The sequence below is a fragment of the Tiliqua scincoides genome, chromosome 7, assembly GCF_035046505.1.
Source record: "Tiliqua scincoides isolate rTilSci1 chromosome 7, rTilSci1.hap2, whole genome shotgun sequence".
Classification (NCBI taxonomy): domain Eukaryota; kingdom Metazoa; phylum Chordata; class Lepidosauria; order Squamata; family Scincidae; genus Tiliqua; species Tiliqua scincoides.
In genome coordinates, this window is record NC_089827.1 from 38172529 (window position 1) to 38190155 (window position 17627).

A 17627-nucleotide genomic window follows, 5' to 3' on the forward strand; every position below is an offset into this window, starting at 1 on the left:
TGAAATTCCTGAAAAGTTATCATAGAGAGCTTTCCTGTCACCTTTCCTTGGGATTCTGGAAGCATGAATGATCCAAGTCTTGGGACCCTTCGGGGAGAAGGATGGGGTATAAATGTAGCAAATAAATAAATAAATAAATAAATAAATAAATAAATAAATCACAATCACTAGATCTGCATCTGGTTAAAAGGGTTATGGCCTTCTCAGAAGATGGAAGTGGTCAAAGGCAGTCCTCACCGCTTTAGCCTGTTCCATCTGTAGCAGCTTATCAAGAAACACCCTAAGTTGTGGACTAGTGTTACAATGGGAGACTGGACCCCATCAATGAAGAGAATCTTCATCCTCTCTAGGATACAAGGCTATCCATCCTTAATCTTGTCTGAATTCAACTTCTGTTGACTAGCCCGGATAATTAATAGACTAGTCCCTCATCCTGTCAAGACATAACAAGCAATTATTGTTGTTGTACAATATTATATACTGCTTTTCAACCAAAAATATTAACAAAATGGTTTATGCGGTAAAATAAATTTTAAAATGGTTTCCTGTTCCAAAGGTCTCATAAATTTAAAAAGACAGCAGAGACATAGCTGCTGGAAAAGACAGAATTCTAGAATGAAAAGGCATAGTTGCTCTCTTCCCACTAACTGGAATGTAAGCATCTCTGAAGCTTAAGGTGGACTGTGAAGACTTAGAGAAGGCTGGGAAGAAATGGGCAATGAACAGGGAAGTATACTCCAACACTTGAGGAATGTTAAAGGAATGCCTTGAAAAATGTAACCTACTTATTGTGGATTAGTTATCAAGAAAGGGACTTTGGAATCATTGTGGATAGATTCAGGAAGATATATGAGTAAGAAGGTGGTAAAATCAATATGGAAAATATATTGGTTGTATGTAAAACAGTGGTGTGTCCACTGTTTGAGTACTATGTTTAGTTTCGGTTCCTGCTCTTTAAAAAAATATATAGTATACTTGTAGAAAAGAAAGCAGAAAACATTATAGGGTGTATGTTCTTTCCGGATAAGAAGCTAAAAGAATTATAATTTTTCAACCTTGGAAAGAGGTCGCTAGGAGGAGATAGTATTGAAGTATACTATCAGATGATAGTATACTATCTTCCAGATGATATGAGAACCAGGCAATACTCCATAATGTGCAAATGGCTTATGGTACTCTGTGAAGCAGTAATAATCAGAACAGTCTATCTGGTTTATGAATGGATAGGCAGAGTTGATTCAATAGGTGTTGTTGTCTTGTGTTGTCTACAATAACCTCCTAGAAATCAGGTGTAGCAAAGGAAGTAAATTACTCAGTATCCTCTCTGTTCAAACTTTTTACAATGTGTGGATCACAGTATATTTGCTCTGATGGATCATTTGTTTGACCCTTTCTAAATACTATTAGCCACTAATGTTGATTTATTTATTAAATAAAGAATAATTGTGTTCCTTCATATGAAAAGCAGTTCATGGTTTCAAATTCAGTCTATTGTACTCTATTTTTAGTCCAGTGGTTCCCAAACTGGTGGGTCATGACTCACCAAGGAACTGGAAAAGAAATTGGTAGCAACATGATCGGGATGCTCATACTGCTGCCAGGGAGGGAAGGATGTTTTTTTAAACTTACTTGGGGGTCACTGTGGCTCTCTGGAGAGTCTGGGGAGCCTGCTACCCTCTCTGCAGCCCTCTCAACAGCTTCAAACTGCTAGAAAAAAAGGGGGGGGAAACACCTCTAGTTTTGCAACAAAAACAGGAAGAGGTTTTTTTTCTTTTTCTTGTTTTTTGCCCTGCAAATACTTACAGGGTTCCCAGAGCTGAGTTGGTCTTTGGGAACCATTGATCTAGTCAGTCGCAGACGTTGCATTTTAAGAAGTTTCAGTTTGGATAAAGTTCAAAAGAGAGCAATTAAAATTCATAGGATTTAAAAGATAGAAGGAACAGTAATGGGAACTGGTCAAATCAGCACAAAGAATAAGCAAACAGAGTAAAAACTGACTACCAATACATTTCTGGATATTACATAGATATATTGGGAAAAGGACAGAGATGAATTATTCACACTAGCAGAGAGGTTGGAAAGAGAAATAATGGTTGTGGCCTTGTTTCTGCAACTGGTAAAAGAACATGAGAGAGGCAAAGTAGTGCACTTATACAAAAACCCACTAAAGGGTGCAACATTGTGCTGGTTCAGTTGGCTGTCATCCACATACAACCTTTAACAGAACTATCACTTTATGATAGCAGCTTAGTTCTATGGAACTTCTTAAGTAACTTACACCAATATAACTTTGTTTTCTTTGCTATTCAAATTCCCAAACATCTTTTTTGGCCTGACTAACCGTGAACCTCCATTTTGCCTCTTATTATCCCTTTTGCACTCAAGTCCAAGTCTGTGAATACAATACAGGTGTGCCCTGATATCCGTGGGGTGTTCTGTTCTGGAACCCTCCACAGATATTTGAAACTGCGGATACTGGGGATGTCCCCCACCCTCTGGATGCTCCCCTTGCTTCTGGAGGCTTTTCTGAGTCCCAGAGAGGCCGCACGCATTTGCCTACAGCCTCTGTGGGGTTCAGAATGGCTGTTTAGACCGAAAATATGATTAACTTCCCTGGCCTTCATAATGCCTTATAAAGGCATAAAAACATCACTTCCAGTTTTACGAAAAACCTTAATCCTTAAATGATGTTTATTGTGTTAGGACTCCTTATTTGTAGACAATATTGAAAAATGTTTTTGCACTCAGGTTGTATGCCTGAATACAGAATGCACATGCCAGGGCATCAGATATAATTGAAAGTTTTGCCAGGAAAAATAAATGCAGTGACTCCTCTTTCTTTTCATCACTCTTATATATTTTAAAAGAGAACACGGCAGCTTCTTGTACACACCCCTTTCGTATCCAAAACACTGCATATATTATGTAAAGAGACAGTCCTAAGTGAACTACATGAATCTTATCATTGGGCAGAATATTTAAGTTACACTATAAGAATGCTCATTGTACTTGCATAGCCATCATTACTGATACCCATTGTAAATAGCTATTTGGTAGAGTTTAGGGTTAGAAAGCAATTTACATGCTAGTGGGGAATATAAATGATTAATAATGATAATACAAGAACAGTAATAGAAGAAGGCAAAGACCTTATAAATCCATTTATATGTCTAATAGGCATGAGCTTTATTTTTGTTTTTAAAGATATTGTGGGCAGCTGCAGAAAAACAGCATACACAAAAATATCTGAGAAAGGTACAGGCATGCCCCTGTATTGGTGAGGGTTCCACTCTGGAACTCCTGGAACTCCTTTGGATATTTGAACCAGTGCATATGAGGGAAGACCCCCCCCACACCCTCCAGAGGCTCTTCTGAGCCCTGCAGAGGCCACGTACGTCTGCCCATGGCCTCTGTGGCATTCAGAATGGCTGTGTCAGCCGAAAAAATCATTTTCATAAAACCAGAAGTGACTTTTTATGCCTTTAAAAGGTATTGTGAGGGTCGGGCTGGTTTCCCTTACCCTCCTAACGCCTTTTAAGGCATAAGAATGTCACTTCTGGTTTTATGAAAATCCAGAAATGACTTTTTTCGGCCTAAATGGCCATTCTGACCCTACAGAGGCTGCAGGCAGATGCATGCAGCCTCTGTGGGCTTAGAAGAACCTCCAGAAGCAAGGGGTGCACAGCTTCCCTTGACTCTGGAGGATGTGGAGGGAGGCATGGGGGGTCCTGCATTCGAAGATGAGTGAATTTGTGGATACAGGATCTGTGGATACCGGGCTGCTGTGTATATTTGGGGATTGTAGGGACATGACTGTAGCTGATTGTGTGATTTTTGAATAGCAGCTGGTCAAGATTAGGGAGGGTGCTGGATGAGTGAAAAACACCCTTGTGATAAGTCCTATCCACTTGGTTGTGGTTACTGCAACTTTGGGTGCAGTCCTAACCAGCTTTCCAGCACTGGCATAGCTGTGCCAGTGGGGCATGTGCTGCATCCTGCAGTTAGGGGATAGTCATGGAGGTCTCCTCAAGGTAAGGCAATGTTTGTTTTCTTACCTTGGAGTTGCATTGCCCTTATGTCAGTGCTGGAAAGTTGGTTAGGATTGTAGCCTAAGTTGCATAGTGCCACAAAGAGATGTGTGAGGGCAACCAAAGACAAATTTCAAAAAGGAACATTCTCACCAAAGACCCAATCTTATTGTCTGATTTTACTGCAGTGATATAGGGATTTATATAGCAACAGCTAAAGTAGCCTCTTGCCCTATTACACAGTATCGTTAATCTCTGCCCCTTTTGAGATTTCAGATCATATCAGGTTCTTTCATCACCTTATTATATTATTTGAGTGGTGAAGACTTAACTGGGTGTTTGGAAAACGAGGATATTCCCATAACTTTTATTATATAGTTGAAAGTACAGGCATGCCCTGGTGTCCACAGTTTCCATGGATACCAGGGACACCTCCTATAAAGATAGGGGAACATTAAAAAAAAATCTTGTTTTACCAAGATTTTTTAAACTTTTCCCTATCTTTTTAAAGGCATCTCCAATATCCACTGTTTCAGGTGTGCATAGGAGAGTCCAGAACGGAACCCCAGTGGATACCGGGATAAACCTGTACCATATTCGGTTCCACCACCCTCTCTGTCCATCGGATTTTGGAATTTGTTTTTCTATAGTATAGCTTCTGAAACTTTAGAACAGTAGTTTGGATACCTGCTGCTCTTACTGATTTATTGGGTGACCTGTACTGTTATATATTAAATAAAGTGAGGGAGGTTACACCAGTCCTAGCCACTGCATTTAGGTTGTGCATATGACACTGTAATTTATTCTGTATGGTCTGGTATGGTCCATCATGGGGGTGACACAATGAGTTCTCGCACTGGGTGATGTAAATCCTAGCGATGCCACTGTTAAAAGGCAAAGTGATGTGTAACAATCAAAATGTACAGTAGTTCCTCAGTATCTGCGGGATATCAATTCCTGGACTCCCCACAGATACTGATAAATGCGAATGTGTTAAAAATATTTTAAAAGTGAAAAAAGTTTTTAAAAACATTCCTTTCCTCAGTGCGCAAACCATGCCGACTGCAGGGCAGTCCCTGGCACTGCAAGAAGCTACTTCTGGGTTGCACCAAGATCTGTGACTCCTTCCCTTGGCCCTAGAGTACCTCAGAATGAATTGCCAAAGTGTTTTCCAAATGCTGTGTCTTGTTTTGATTAGTGTTAGGACATTTTAATAGTTTTAATGGTTTATTTAACTGCTTATATTGAGATGTAAATGGTGCTTTATTTTGTGTTTGTGAGTAACTTTGGAGGCTGAAGGGTGAGATAAAATCCCTAAATAAATGAATAAGTTAAGATGATTATGTATGTAACATATAAGAGATGTAATTTTTCTCTCTCGCTAATGTTCTGGCTTTCAGCAAAGAGGAATAGAGAAATGACTTTTGAAGGATTTCTCAGATATATGACCTCTGAGGACTGTGGGATATTTAAAACTCAGCACCGATCTGTTTACCAGGATATGACCCGTCCACTATGTGATTATTTTATTTCATCCTCTCATAACACGTACCTTATATCAGACCAACTTATAGGGCCAAGTCACCTGTGGGGCTATGCAAGGTATTGAAATCTATTTTAAAATCTTAAATAAGTTGCTTAAAAAGGAAAAAAAATGGTTTAATGAATTGGCTTCTCCTTCATTTCCTCACATCCCATTTTGAACAAAAACATGTTTGAGACTTAAAGTAAAATTAGGACCTGCATAAACACAGAACATGAAAAGAAAGTAGGATGGGAATTAATTTGGTAGATCCATCATTACATTAGAATTTGAGCATTTGATTTGTTATTCATTCAGGGCAAAATCCTATACACTTCCTCGGCTGGCACAGCAGTTACAGTGCCGTCTGAATCCCAAAGGTGCTTTAAAGCACGTTTGCAGCACTAGAGATTAGGATTCACTGGCCGCCTGTGCCGCCCTGCCAATGCTGCATTCCGAGCTCCGGCCATAGGTGCAGACAGGTAAAGCGCCAAGCTGGAGCAGGGACCTCTGAGGAAGAAGGTGGAGAGAGGGTGTTTCTGGGTGTGAGGAGGGCAGAAGTGGGGAGGAAACAGTACCACAGCAGAGTGTAGATGGGAAACTGCAAGTAAAACTGCAAGGTTTCTCTGTGTAAGAAATCTTCCCTACTAGTGGAAACCAAGCTTGTCAGAGAGAAAGATTTTGGCCTAGTCTTCTTCCTTCCATGTTTTTTTTTTTTTTTTTGTATTTCTGGGGATTAACTTTAATATGATGACTATTCAAATATGTGATCTTCCACCTGCATTCTGAACTGGTTGAATTCAGTGAAGGTTGTTACATGTGTTTTTCTGAATGTATAAAATTTTTCATGCCTACTGAAGCTAGTAGCTTTTATTTATTTATTTATTTATTTATTTATTTATTTATTTAATCAATCAATCAATCAATCAATCAATCAATCAATCAATCAATCACCTTTCCCATACCAAAGTAAATGCACAAGGTGGCTTTTATATCCATATAATGTCTTTGAGGCAGGAATGTTTATACTCTTGGACCTTGAGGTCCCTCAGAATAACAGTCTTCCTTTAGTACTGGCGCAAGGTTTGCTCACCTGAAGCTATTTTGCATACTTATGTTTGTGTTGGGCTGCTGTCCTAATTTGACTTCAGCAGGATGTCACTGTAGCTGATGCAGAGCAAGCCTCTGCTTTGCTGCAGCAGCCAAACCTGAGGATAAAACCAGGCAGCCTCCTTCCACCACTGAACTAACTGCTCATTTTGTAAATCTAGCCTTTTTTCTGAGGACTTTCCTTACTAAACTAATCAGAACTAATCAAAATAATCTAAAGTGACACAAAATGTAGCATACGGTATAGTTTCATCGTGACGGCATTTTACTGTTCTAATTCTTTTGGCAATACATTGGTGTCACATCTTATATAGCATTAGGTTCTAAAGTTAGTGTATAAGGCAAAAATCATGCATGTCAATAAATATTTTTAAAAGCTATGAGAGGCACGTAGCAACTGAGGATGACTGAGGGAACAGCAGATTCCTGTTTGTCATCCCATGCTCACTCCAGAGCATATGCTCATTAAGTGGAATCACCTGCATATTTAAATAATTTTCTCTCTCTCTCTGTCCCTTGTGTATTGCTGAATTCACATAAATTAAATGTGCCTATGTTGTGACTCCACTGTCACTAGCAGGACAAGTATTTTTGTAGGATTCTTGCTGCTTTATTATGAGTGCCTTAAATAAGAAGTCAGTTGTTCATCTGGTATAACCTTTTCATGTGACTATAAAATGCATGTGGGAGTTGCTTATGTGCTTCCACCCCTACTTCTGAATCTCCTTCCATGTGGGAAACTTACATTTGAGGAGAAAGGCCTCATAAGAACATAAGAACAGCCCCATTGGATCAGGCGATAGGCCCATCTAGTCCAGCTTCCTGTATCTCACCAAATGCCCCAGGGAGCACACTGGATAACAAGAGACCTGCATTCTGGTGCCCTCCCTTGCATCTGACATAACCCATTTCTAAAACCAGGAGGTTGCACATAAACATCATGGTTTGTAACCCGTAATGGATTTTTCCTCCAGAAACTTGTCCAATCCCCTTTTAAAGGCATCTAGGCCAGATGCCACCACCACATCCTGTGGCAAGGAGTTCCACAGATCAACCACACGCTGAGTAAAGACATATTTTCTTTTGTCTGTCCTAACTCTCCCAACACTCAATTTTAGTGGATGTCCCTTGGTTCTGGTGTTATGTGAGAGTGTAAAGAGCATCTCTCTATCCACTTTATCCTTCCCATGCATAATTTAGTTTATGCTTTATGCTTTATAATTTCGTTTATGCTTTATGCTCTAGTTTAGGCTTTTCTCTGACACGTAAGTCTCACCTTTAAGTTTGATGTGGCAGCAATATTATATAAACAAGTCCCCAACATACGAATTCTGACCTAGTACAGGACTGTATCACATCTGTATCCTTGTGTTTGAATTAACCTTAGTATGCTAGCAAATGCAGAAAATCCATGTGTGTTTTTTAGTTACTCAGTAGCTTGTATCTCCTTCCTTCCCTTTTTAAAAAGTGCTCTAATGAAAGGATGCCGCTGCTTGGAAATTGACTGCTGGGATGGCCCAAACAATGAACCAGTTGTTTATCACGGACATACATTAACAAGCAAAATTGGCTTTAAAACAGTAATTCAGGTTATCAACAAATACGCCTTTTTGGTAAGTATGAATGTGATAAATGTGATGGAGATCTGGCCACAGGATTAAAAAAAAAACCCCAGTTAAGAGCTTCTTTGAAAGCCCTTCTGCAGTGCATCCACTTTTCGAAGTTAGGCCATTGGTGACTGGGAAGGGAGCTTTTTCTGTGGTAGCACCCTAGTTGTGGAAACATCCTTCTCCGCAGGGACGTTTGCCAAGCATGACTGAATTTGAGGTACCAGGTGAAAATTCTTTTACTGATTAACATTCATGATTTTTATTGCTGCTTCTCAGATTGCAATGTAAGGTTGTGAACCCTAATACAGGATTCATGAAGCAGTAAAATGTTAGTGTATTAACTTGATGCTGGGTCATTGAATCTGGAGGCTTCACTTCAGTGAACTATGTTTTGTATTTGTAGGGCTTGTCCACAGACAATTTTGTTCCCATATTTTGCTTCCACATGACGTATTTGGCTGGAAATGTCACTTTGGGCTCTCCAATGTATCCTTGTGTTTGGGATACATGCTTCTTGGAACCAGTTCCGGTGAAACCAGGAGTTTAAAACTGTGCTGCTGTGCCCTTGGGCATTTGGTGGGGCCGCTGTGAGATACAGGAAGCTGGACTAGATGGGCCTATGGCCTGATCCAGTGGGGCTGTTCTTATGTTCTTATGCTTGTGCAAAAAAAGAAAAACTGTCATTCATTCTAGCCTGGCTGTTCATCAGCGGGCTGATACCCTAGCATTCCTTTGTGTATTTACCTTAGATGTGCTTCCTGCAATATTATTTATTCTAGTTTAACATGTTTCTTATTTGTGTAATTAAGAAGTAAAACAGACTTGAAATTCTACTTGCAGGTCTCTGACTATCCTCTCATATTGTCTTTGGAGAATCACTGCAGCCCAAAACAGCAGGAAGTAATGGCAGATTATATGATGTCTATGCTGGGAGACAAGCTGGTTATATCTACAATTGACGATAAGATGCCAACAGAGCTACCTTCCCCTGAGGCAACAACATTGATTTTCTCTCTTGTAAAAGATAATAAGGAAGAAATTACAGTGATTAGTATGGTTATCCCCTGAGAAGTTTACGATTTTTTAATTAAAATTTTGTTATGTTTTTGTTGATAAAACAGGATTATTTACCCTACATGTGGATAGCACTTTTTCAATGTAGAGTTATTATATACCAATATCAACTACCTAGTCTGCTCTCATCATGAAGAAAATGTATTCTTCAGAAGTTTAAAAACATAGGAGTATAATGTTCTTTAGGTTCTTGAATCTCCCAATATATGGAGTCATGATTTATTTTTACTCTAAGGCTGCACACTTGCTATTAAAGAATGCAAAATGTCAGAAAAGTACTAGTGTAGAAAGCATGCATTTCTGAAATACTCGAAAGTCTCTCTAAAAATCTCAGCTTCTGTCCCTCAATTTTCGAAGCATAGTTTAAAATAATATGTGAACTGGGAACTCATATATACTACTTTAATCTTTCATTTCCACTCTAAAATTGTTACATGAAAGTGCTTTCACCATGCACCTGTATACATGAGAAGCCATCAGAGATAAGGGACTTGTGAAGCTTCTATTCCACAGCAGTTGTACTTTTTTCATTTGCCAAGCATAGATGCTCTGATAGCTATTTTGGCAAAAGCCATTGTGTGTGTTGTTGCAACTTTGAGCCTCGAATGTACCCCTTCTTATTTTACATATTAGTATGAGAACTGCTTCCATATTATCCTCACAGGCAGTGATAGTTGGAAAGACTGGGGAGACAGCAACAATTGGATGGGAGGAACCTGCATGATTAGCTTTGCCCGTGCACTCCCAACTTTAAAACAATGCTGTTGCAGCATTGGTAGAAGCCACAGGAAAATAGCAACATACAGTATAAAGGGGCTGAAACCATTATCAATTTACCTATGAGTTTACCTATCAGTTTGAATAGTCTTATTGGGACTCTTACAATTTGTAGATTTGTTTTAAATGTTAATGTTAGCAATGTAAAATATCCTGTATTCTCAATGGGAGCCATATGGCCCCCTGGGGAGCCCTGGCACATTTGAAGGGGGCCACAGACTGAAAACTGTGAGAGGGGGATGTTGTATTTATTTGTTCATGTTATGTCCTTATCTGATGGGGGGGGGGGGCTGGAACCTGAGAACAACTCCGGGGCCATAGCCAACGACAGTTTGAGAATGGATGTTTTAACTTAAAACTATAAGAAGTTTCAATCTGTTTCAGTACTGCCCTGTTTCAGTGTATCCCATGTTCCACCATCCTTCTTGTACAGCTCAAATATTTGGATCTTATAAAAGTTAATGTGCCCAGTTTTCCAAACATATTTTACATATGCAGTCATTCCATGTGCTGATTTACATATGCAGGAGCATCTTTAAATTTCTTAGGGTATTTCTTTACCCATGTTAATGTGGAGAAAGTTGCATGTGAGCTGGAGTGCTCATGTATCTAGATACCAACAATACCATAATTTCTGCAATTTCCACTTGTTCTGTTCACTTCCTGCAGGCACAGAGACTATGAGGTCATTTGCAGCATTCCTGGACATGCAAACTAGCACCATGACTTGTTATACTATTTGCATCTGTTTTCTGAATGCGATGTACCAGCCAATCAGAAAACTTTTTGTTAAGAATGACTAACATTAATTACAGGCTTGCAAATAAATAATTTTACTTGGGGTGACTTATGTTGACTGCATTTTCCTCCCATGAAAGGCTGTGGGCCAGAGTATACTGTTGGAGCCTGGAGAGACCTGGCAAATCTTTATCAGATTCATCAAATCAGTAAGATGGAATGTTCACATCTCTAGCCAAATTTTGGCTTGAATGAACTGTGCAACAAGGATAAAAGAGGCATGGAGAAAAGACCATACTTTTTTTGTTGTCAAAGCACAAAGGAAGCAAGAAAATCAGTCAAGGAGCAGGCATTCTAGATTTACTTTGCCTGGTTTTCTCCCTTCATACATGGTGAATCAATGTACAATGAACCTTTGAGTTCTACAGTGTATTTAAAGCCATGTGTAGTCTTTCTTACTTGATATTGAGAAACTTTAACAGTGCATGTAAGATGACATTATTTCCCAGGAGTTCCCCTTTATGTCTATACTGATCCATTTGTTCCCTTTTTGCAATTAAAAACAGCACTGCTGAGCATCTGTATGATTAAAATCTCTCCATAAAAACTCTTACATTATACCCCTGTGTAGGTTTTAATGGTACATGGTAGGTGAAAGGGATAGCTTTAACCCATTTCATCTCTTAAAATAAATCTTTAAAAATATGAATGCTTATTCCATGCTGAATCCTGTTGGATTTAATAAACCCTGGTTGACTTTAATGTATCTGGACTGTACCATCAGAGATTTTCATACTGTTGCTGAATTCCGTTAACTGACACTAACTGAATAAAAAGAAGTCAAAGGGCACAATCCTAACTTGCACTGGAACAGGCAAGCCAGGAGGCTTGTGCTGTATCCAGTGCAGGATTGTGGCCAGAAGCGGCTTAGCCAGAGGCAAGGGGAAACTCTTCCCCTTACCTCAGGGTAAGGGCTGCTGGTGCCTAAGGGTCTCCTCGGACTTGCACCACCTCTGGAGGTGGCACAAGTCAAAGGAGATGTGTGGCTTGAAGCCGCTCCATTCTCCCCAGGAACGGGGGTTGGGATCCAGCATAACTGCTGGATTCCAGCCCTGCCTCCTGCTCCCCACCCGCCCACCCCTGCCTGGGGCCGCCCATCCCCACCCATCTCCCCACCCAGGAATGTCTCCCTCTCTCCTCCTCTGTGCCCCCCCCCCCACGTCTACCTTTTGTCCTTGTGTCGGCTCATCCGAGCCAATACAAGGAGCTGGGAGGAAGCTGGCGCAGAGACTTCCGTCAGCCTCCGCAGGCCGGCACTTTTCGGAGTGCTGGCCTGGCTTCCTCTCGAGAAGGCGCAAACATGCTTTACGACACATTTGCGACCCTCCCAGACCGGCCCGGCATAGGGCGCAGTTTGGATTGCGCCCAAAATCTGTTCAGTCCAAATCTGAAATATATTTAGATCTAATTTATGAGTCCTGAACTTGAGTTGTCTAAAAAGTTATATGGACTTGTTTTGATATCAGTGAAATTTTCAAAAGTAAAGGACACTCCAAGGCACCTGGTTGTTTGACATGATGCTTAGAGTATTAGGTGGACAGAAGTGAGACTAACAGCCCAATCTTATCCCCCACCATGCTGTAGCATGCAGCTGTGTCTTGGAGGTGCATGCTGCATACTATAGTGGTGGTGGTGGTGGTGGAAGATCAAGAGGCCTGTGAGAGGTGTTTTTCCCTTAACTTTCCAGTGGGCCTATGGCCAGAGGTTCTCAAACTGGGGCATCACGACGCCCTAGCCTGAGAAGCTCTGATCCTGCCCCCTTAAGGGGCAGAGTAACTATGACAGCAGCTCCAGTGCTCATGTAATCATTCCAGCACTGGGGACATTGGGGCTATTTTCAATCTCACCAAGGCCCATAGAAGCCCTCCAGAGGGTGGAGGAAGCCTGCAGAACCCTCTGGTTTCTGCAGAAAAAACTGGACAAAAACTGAAGTGGGTCGCACAAAGATTTTGCAGCAACTCTAAGGTGCAGAGAGGCTTGCAAAGGGTCCCGCAGGCTCTCCTCACCCTCCAGAGGGCATCTGCAGGCCTCAGGGAGTCTCAAAATAGCCCCGATATCCCCAATGCCGGCATGATTGCAGGAATGCTGGCACCACCCCCTTCCCTCCCTGGCAAGGACTTACAGCAGCCCAAACTCCCAGTGTTTGGGAACCACTGGCCTATGGCTAGCCTCAGAATTATGCCAGCTATATAACTCATGTACGTCTGAGAGAAAAAGGGAGGGACTGGGTAAAGGGAAGGAGATGTGAGCCTGGCAAATGCTGGTGCCACTGAAATCCACTCCTTGCACTACTGCTGGGTGTTTTGCAAAAGGTCCATAAGATTGGGCCAATAATTTCCCAATTCAGAGAATCATAGAGCAGCATCCACACAGTAAACATTGCATAATGACAAGCTTGGAGTATATGGGAATCATCATTATCATCATTAATAACACCACCAAGGTTCATGGTACTTTACAGAATGACTAAAGCAAGGATAGGAAAGAATGAATGAATGGAGCATATGCAGTCACAAGATCATTGGTATCAGTATGAGGTTATGTATGCCTTACCTCAATCCTGGATATGGTTCAGTCCTCTCATGCAGCAGGGACTTTGCGCATCCACTAAACCAGATTCGTTCAAAAGAATCTTTTCTTTTCACACATAGATTTATTGCACTGCACTGGAGCAAGAGATCTCTCTTTAAATAAGGGACATCAGTCGTCCTTAATAACAGGAAACTTACAGCCTAATACTGAAGGCTGCAGCGCACCACTGAAGCCACCAGAGTGCAGTGGCACCACTGAGGCCACCAGAGGTCACTTTGGGGAAAGCCCCAAGTCCTGCAAAGGGGCTTTTCAAGTTGCCCTGGCTGTTTTGCCTTCGGGCCCGACATGGAGTTCAGGATCCAGCAGAGCAGAGCTGAGCTCTGCCAGTCCCACCGCCTCCTTCCCTGGTTCTATCCCCACCGCGCTCTTCTGCCCCAGAATGCCTCTTACCCTGCCCCTTAACTCAGGCAGTGTCTGGGTGGCATCTGGCTGGTGCTGGGCTGGTGCCAGTGCTGACTTCATGCAGGGTATTGCAGATGTGCCTTATGTGCACATTTGTGATTCATATGTGACACCTTAGGTGCACATCTGCTGCACCCAGGGCCAGCGCTGGAGCTCAGCTCTGGCACTGGCCTAGGTTATGATTGGGCCCTTAGCCAGCCCAGAAGTGATTGTAAATAGCTTATCACTGTATGAATTTGGGAAGAGTAAGTAATTTTCTAAAATACTTGATTCTGGCAATCATAGAGTGTACTCAACAGAAAAATCCTTTTTCACCTTTTGAGATGGGACTGGATAACTGTGTGCTAGGCTAGTTTGAAGAATTCTGCCCAGATAATCTTTTACCTTTTGGTTTATTTAATTTATGACAATACCATTTTTTTAAAATCATAGGCACTAAAATTCAAAATACTGGTAAAAAATAAGAAACTTGGAACACTTGAAGAAACACTTGGAAGGAAGGGCATGGACAGTCATGGACAGACAGGGGAATTTGAAGAGGAGCAAACAAGTGATGAGGAATCAGATGATGAACCTTCACACCCCAAGCAACCTCTACTTAAGAAGAGACAAGCAAGCTGGAAAGGTTCGGCTCCTCCTCGAAAAAAACTTAGAGTAAGTATGACCATGTGAAATTCACAGCCCAATCTTAACCAGTGCCAGAGCAGTGGGACCACTGTATCCAGTGCTGGGAAGAAGCAAGACTGAAGTCTCCTTGAGGTAAGGGAAGTCTCCTTGAGGTAAGGTAAACCCCAGCCTTCACAATGAGGCTACTCGGATCTGTGCCAGCCAAATGGCTAGCACAAGTTCAAGAAGCCTTGTGTTGGGCTTTCAAGCCCAGGAGGGGGAATAGAATTTGCCATGTGCCAGTGCTGCCAATCCTGCCCACTCCTGGGCTCAATTCACCCGTCTCCAATCTCTCCTACCCCATTACACCCCTCCCCACTCTCCCCCAGCTGCTGCACTGCCCAACGAGAGCTTGCCTGCTCTATCAGACACTCACTTTGGGATTCAGCATTGGCAGAACTTGTAGGCCTTCCTTCCAGCACTTCTTACTCTCCAGGTGTCATGAAGTGCTTTACAGTGCTTTTGTGACACCCTGGGCCAGTGCAGCAGTTGGTGCATGGATTCTTTTGAATAAATAGAAGACAAAATCATGACCCATGATGGGGAATGTAGGGTTTTTTGTGGAAAGTGATATTGCTGATCATGATAGTCCTTGGGCAAGTGGCAAGGTGTGCCTTTGATTCTTTACAGAACTTTCTTTATAGATTCTTTATAGAACATTATGGCCCAATCATATGAGCCAGATATGTTGGTAGATCTCACATTCCATTGGCATGGCAGCAGCTCCATAGGGCTTTCGCCAGTGGAAAGCCTGAATTGCCTTGCATGGATGCTAGTGGCCCACAGATTGCCAGCTGCACCAGGTAAGTTAGCAGTGGGGGAGGATCATGGGTGGATTGGGAAAGGGAGTGGGCCATGGATGTGTTGGGTGAGGATCTCACTGGTAGCAACGTCTGCTGAGATCAAGAACCCCTGGCCTGTGCCTGACATAGCCACTTGGACCTACCGGACGTATGCCAGCAAAATAGCTGATGTTGGTCCAAGTAGTTCCATTGGGAACTACCCAGGGAATGGCGGAGTAGGTAAGTAACACATTTCTTTACTTACCTTTCCACTGCTGCTTGGGCCCCAGGCAGCCCACAGGATGCAGCGGAGTCTGTGTTGGTACCACTATACCACACAGGCTGGCTGAGGATCGCATTGGGACATTAAGGTATTTCACTGCCAGGATGTTTGTCCAGGCGTTTTTTCTTTTTCCAGTTTCATGTTTGAACTCTAGAGTTTGAACTCTAGGTCTTTGAAGGCCTAGTAACTATTTTGTGTTCAGTAAGTGACTGAGTACTATCATTTTATAGTGATTTTGTAATGCATAGTATCGTATAAAACTTTCATAATCTTTTCCAGGTGGATCACTTCAGTTTCTGTACAGGATTGCAGTGTTAGATTCTTTTTACATGTACTGCTGTCAAACCAGCTCTTCCCCATCCTGTATTTGTGTCTCTTATTTTTTGAACATATGTGCAGGATGCTACATTTGTCTCTGTTGAACTTCATCTTGTTGGTATGGATCCAATGTCTGTGCAGATCACTGATTTGCCTTTATTTCAGCAGTTGGTACTAAACCACTCTATTCCACAATGTGCAATTTGGCCATGGAGTGCTAAAGGGATACAGACCACTATATGTAGATACTTTGATGATTTTCTCCCTCCCCCTGCTTTTTTAACAGAAATTATTTGATATTATTTTGCTGATATTATGCTGATATACTTCCAGCATAAATGTTCAAAGAAGGTCAAAAATGTAATTAAACAAAAACTATTATTTCTCATATTATTTCTAGATAAAGAAAATAAAACTTGCCCTGGCACTGTCAGAACTTGTGATTTATACCAAAGCTCGGAAGTTTATAAACTTTGAAGAGTCAAGGGAGAAGCAGTTTTTTTATGAAAATAATTCATTTGGTGAAGCAAAAGCCCGAAAGCTGGGAAAACTGCTAGGTAATTTCCTGAAGTTAAATTTGATCAAGCTCATACTGTTGGTGTGTTCCCTTGCTTAAGCCATCAGAACTGTCAATAAACTTTATGAGGAAGCTTGTTGCAAGCTGGCAGTGGGTTGTGAAATGCTTCAAGTGTAGATTCAGCACTCACTATGAAGTTTTGTTTAAATTGGCCACTAGCTATATTTTACCCAAGTAAAACAACATATGAAGAGAGAGCAGTAAATAAACTGAGGCTTGTGGTTCTTCATATAAGTAACTAATGTTACTCAATTGATCGGTGTGTCCTGGGCTCAGTTCTGATGTAGCCAGAACTCATATTTAAGGATCAGGCTATGGCACTGTGTATACCCTCCCTTCTGCTATGTGGATTACCACTGGTGTTCATGGAGGGGTGGAGCAAATACTAAGTTTTTCCAGATCCCGAATGCATGTGTAAAGTGGCCCCTCCCCTCGTGTTCAGAGCCATTCATAGCTGCAAAAGCAAGGTGGAAGCGTCTCCCCCTCTCCAGGAACACCAGTGTGGATTACCTCCATCCACCTTGCATCCCTGCTACGTAGTTGGTCATTGTGTGCTAATGTTGGATTTATTGAATCTTAGTATACTTCTAAACTCACTTTGAGAACCCTGTTTTCTCTGAAAAGTCATTCTAGGACTAAACCCAGAAGTAGTTCAACCTGTATGATTAATGGTCCAATTCTATCCTCCCGCAGTGCATAGATGTGTGCTATATCTGGAAGGGGGGCAGGGAGATCAGAAGACTTTGGAGGGGAAAGGGGATTTAAATAATTACTCCTCCGTAAGTCTCCTTCTCCACAATGGGTCTCCTCAGACCTGCATTAGCACTTAGCTGGCGCAAGCCAAGGAGACAAAGGGGGTGGGAGGCTGCAAAAAAGGAGACCCCAAAGGAGGATAGGATCTGGCATACACCAAATTTGGCAAATTCCCAGTCTAAGGTTTACCTAGAGAACCTATGCCCATTGCCCACTTTAAGCTAATTAGCTACCATTTGTTCCCCAACAATGGCCCTAGTTCTGCACTGCAGCAGTGCTGGACCCCACCACCAGGGTAGCTTGCCTGTTCAACCTGCAGAGGTCCTCCTTCCTCA

At 41.8% G+C, this 17627-nt stretch overlaps 1 protein-coding gene across 1 annotated transcript in view; it reads left to right on the top strand.

Annotated features, from left to right (window-relative positions):
* The window catches only part of LOC136657138 (1-phosphatidylinositol 4,5-bisphosphate phosphodiesterase zeta-1-like), a 60746-nt gene that overhangs the window by 9306 nt on the left and 33813 nt on the right, over positions 1-17627 (top strand). Inside the window, exons 4-8 of the mRNA XM_066633788.1 lie at positions 5429-5630; positions 8129-8273; positions 9111-9263; positions 14346-14567; positions 16363-16556. Of these exons, the coding sequence (XP_066489885.1) occupies positions 5429-5630; positions 8129-8273; positions 9111-9263; positions 14346-14567; positions 16363-16556 (916 nt within the window). The remainder of the gene's footprint in view (positions 1-5428; positions 5631-8128; positions 8274-9110; positions 9264-14345; positions 14568-16362; positions 16557-17627) is intronic.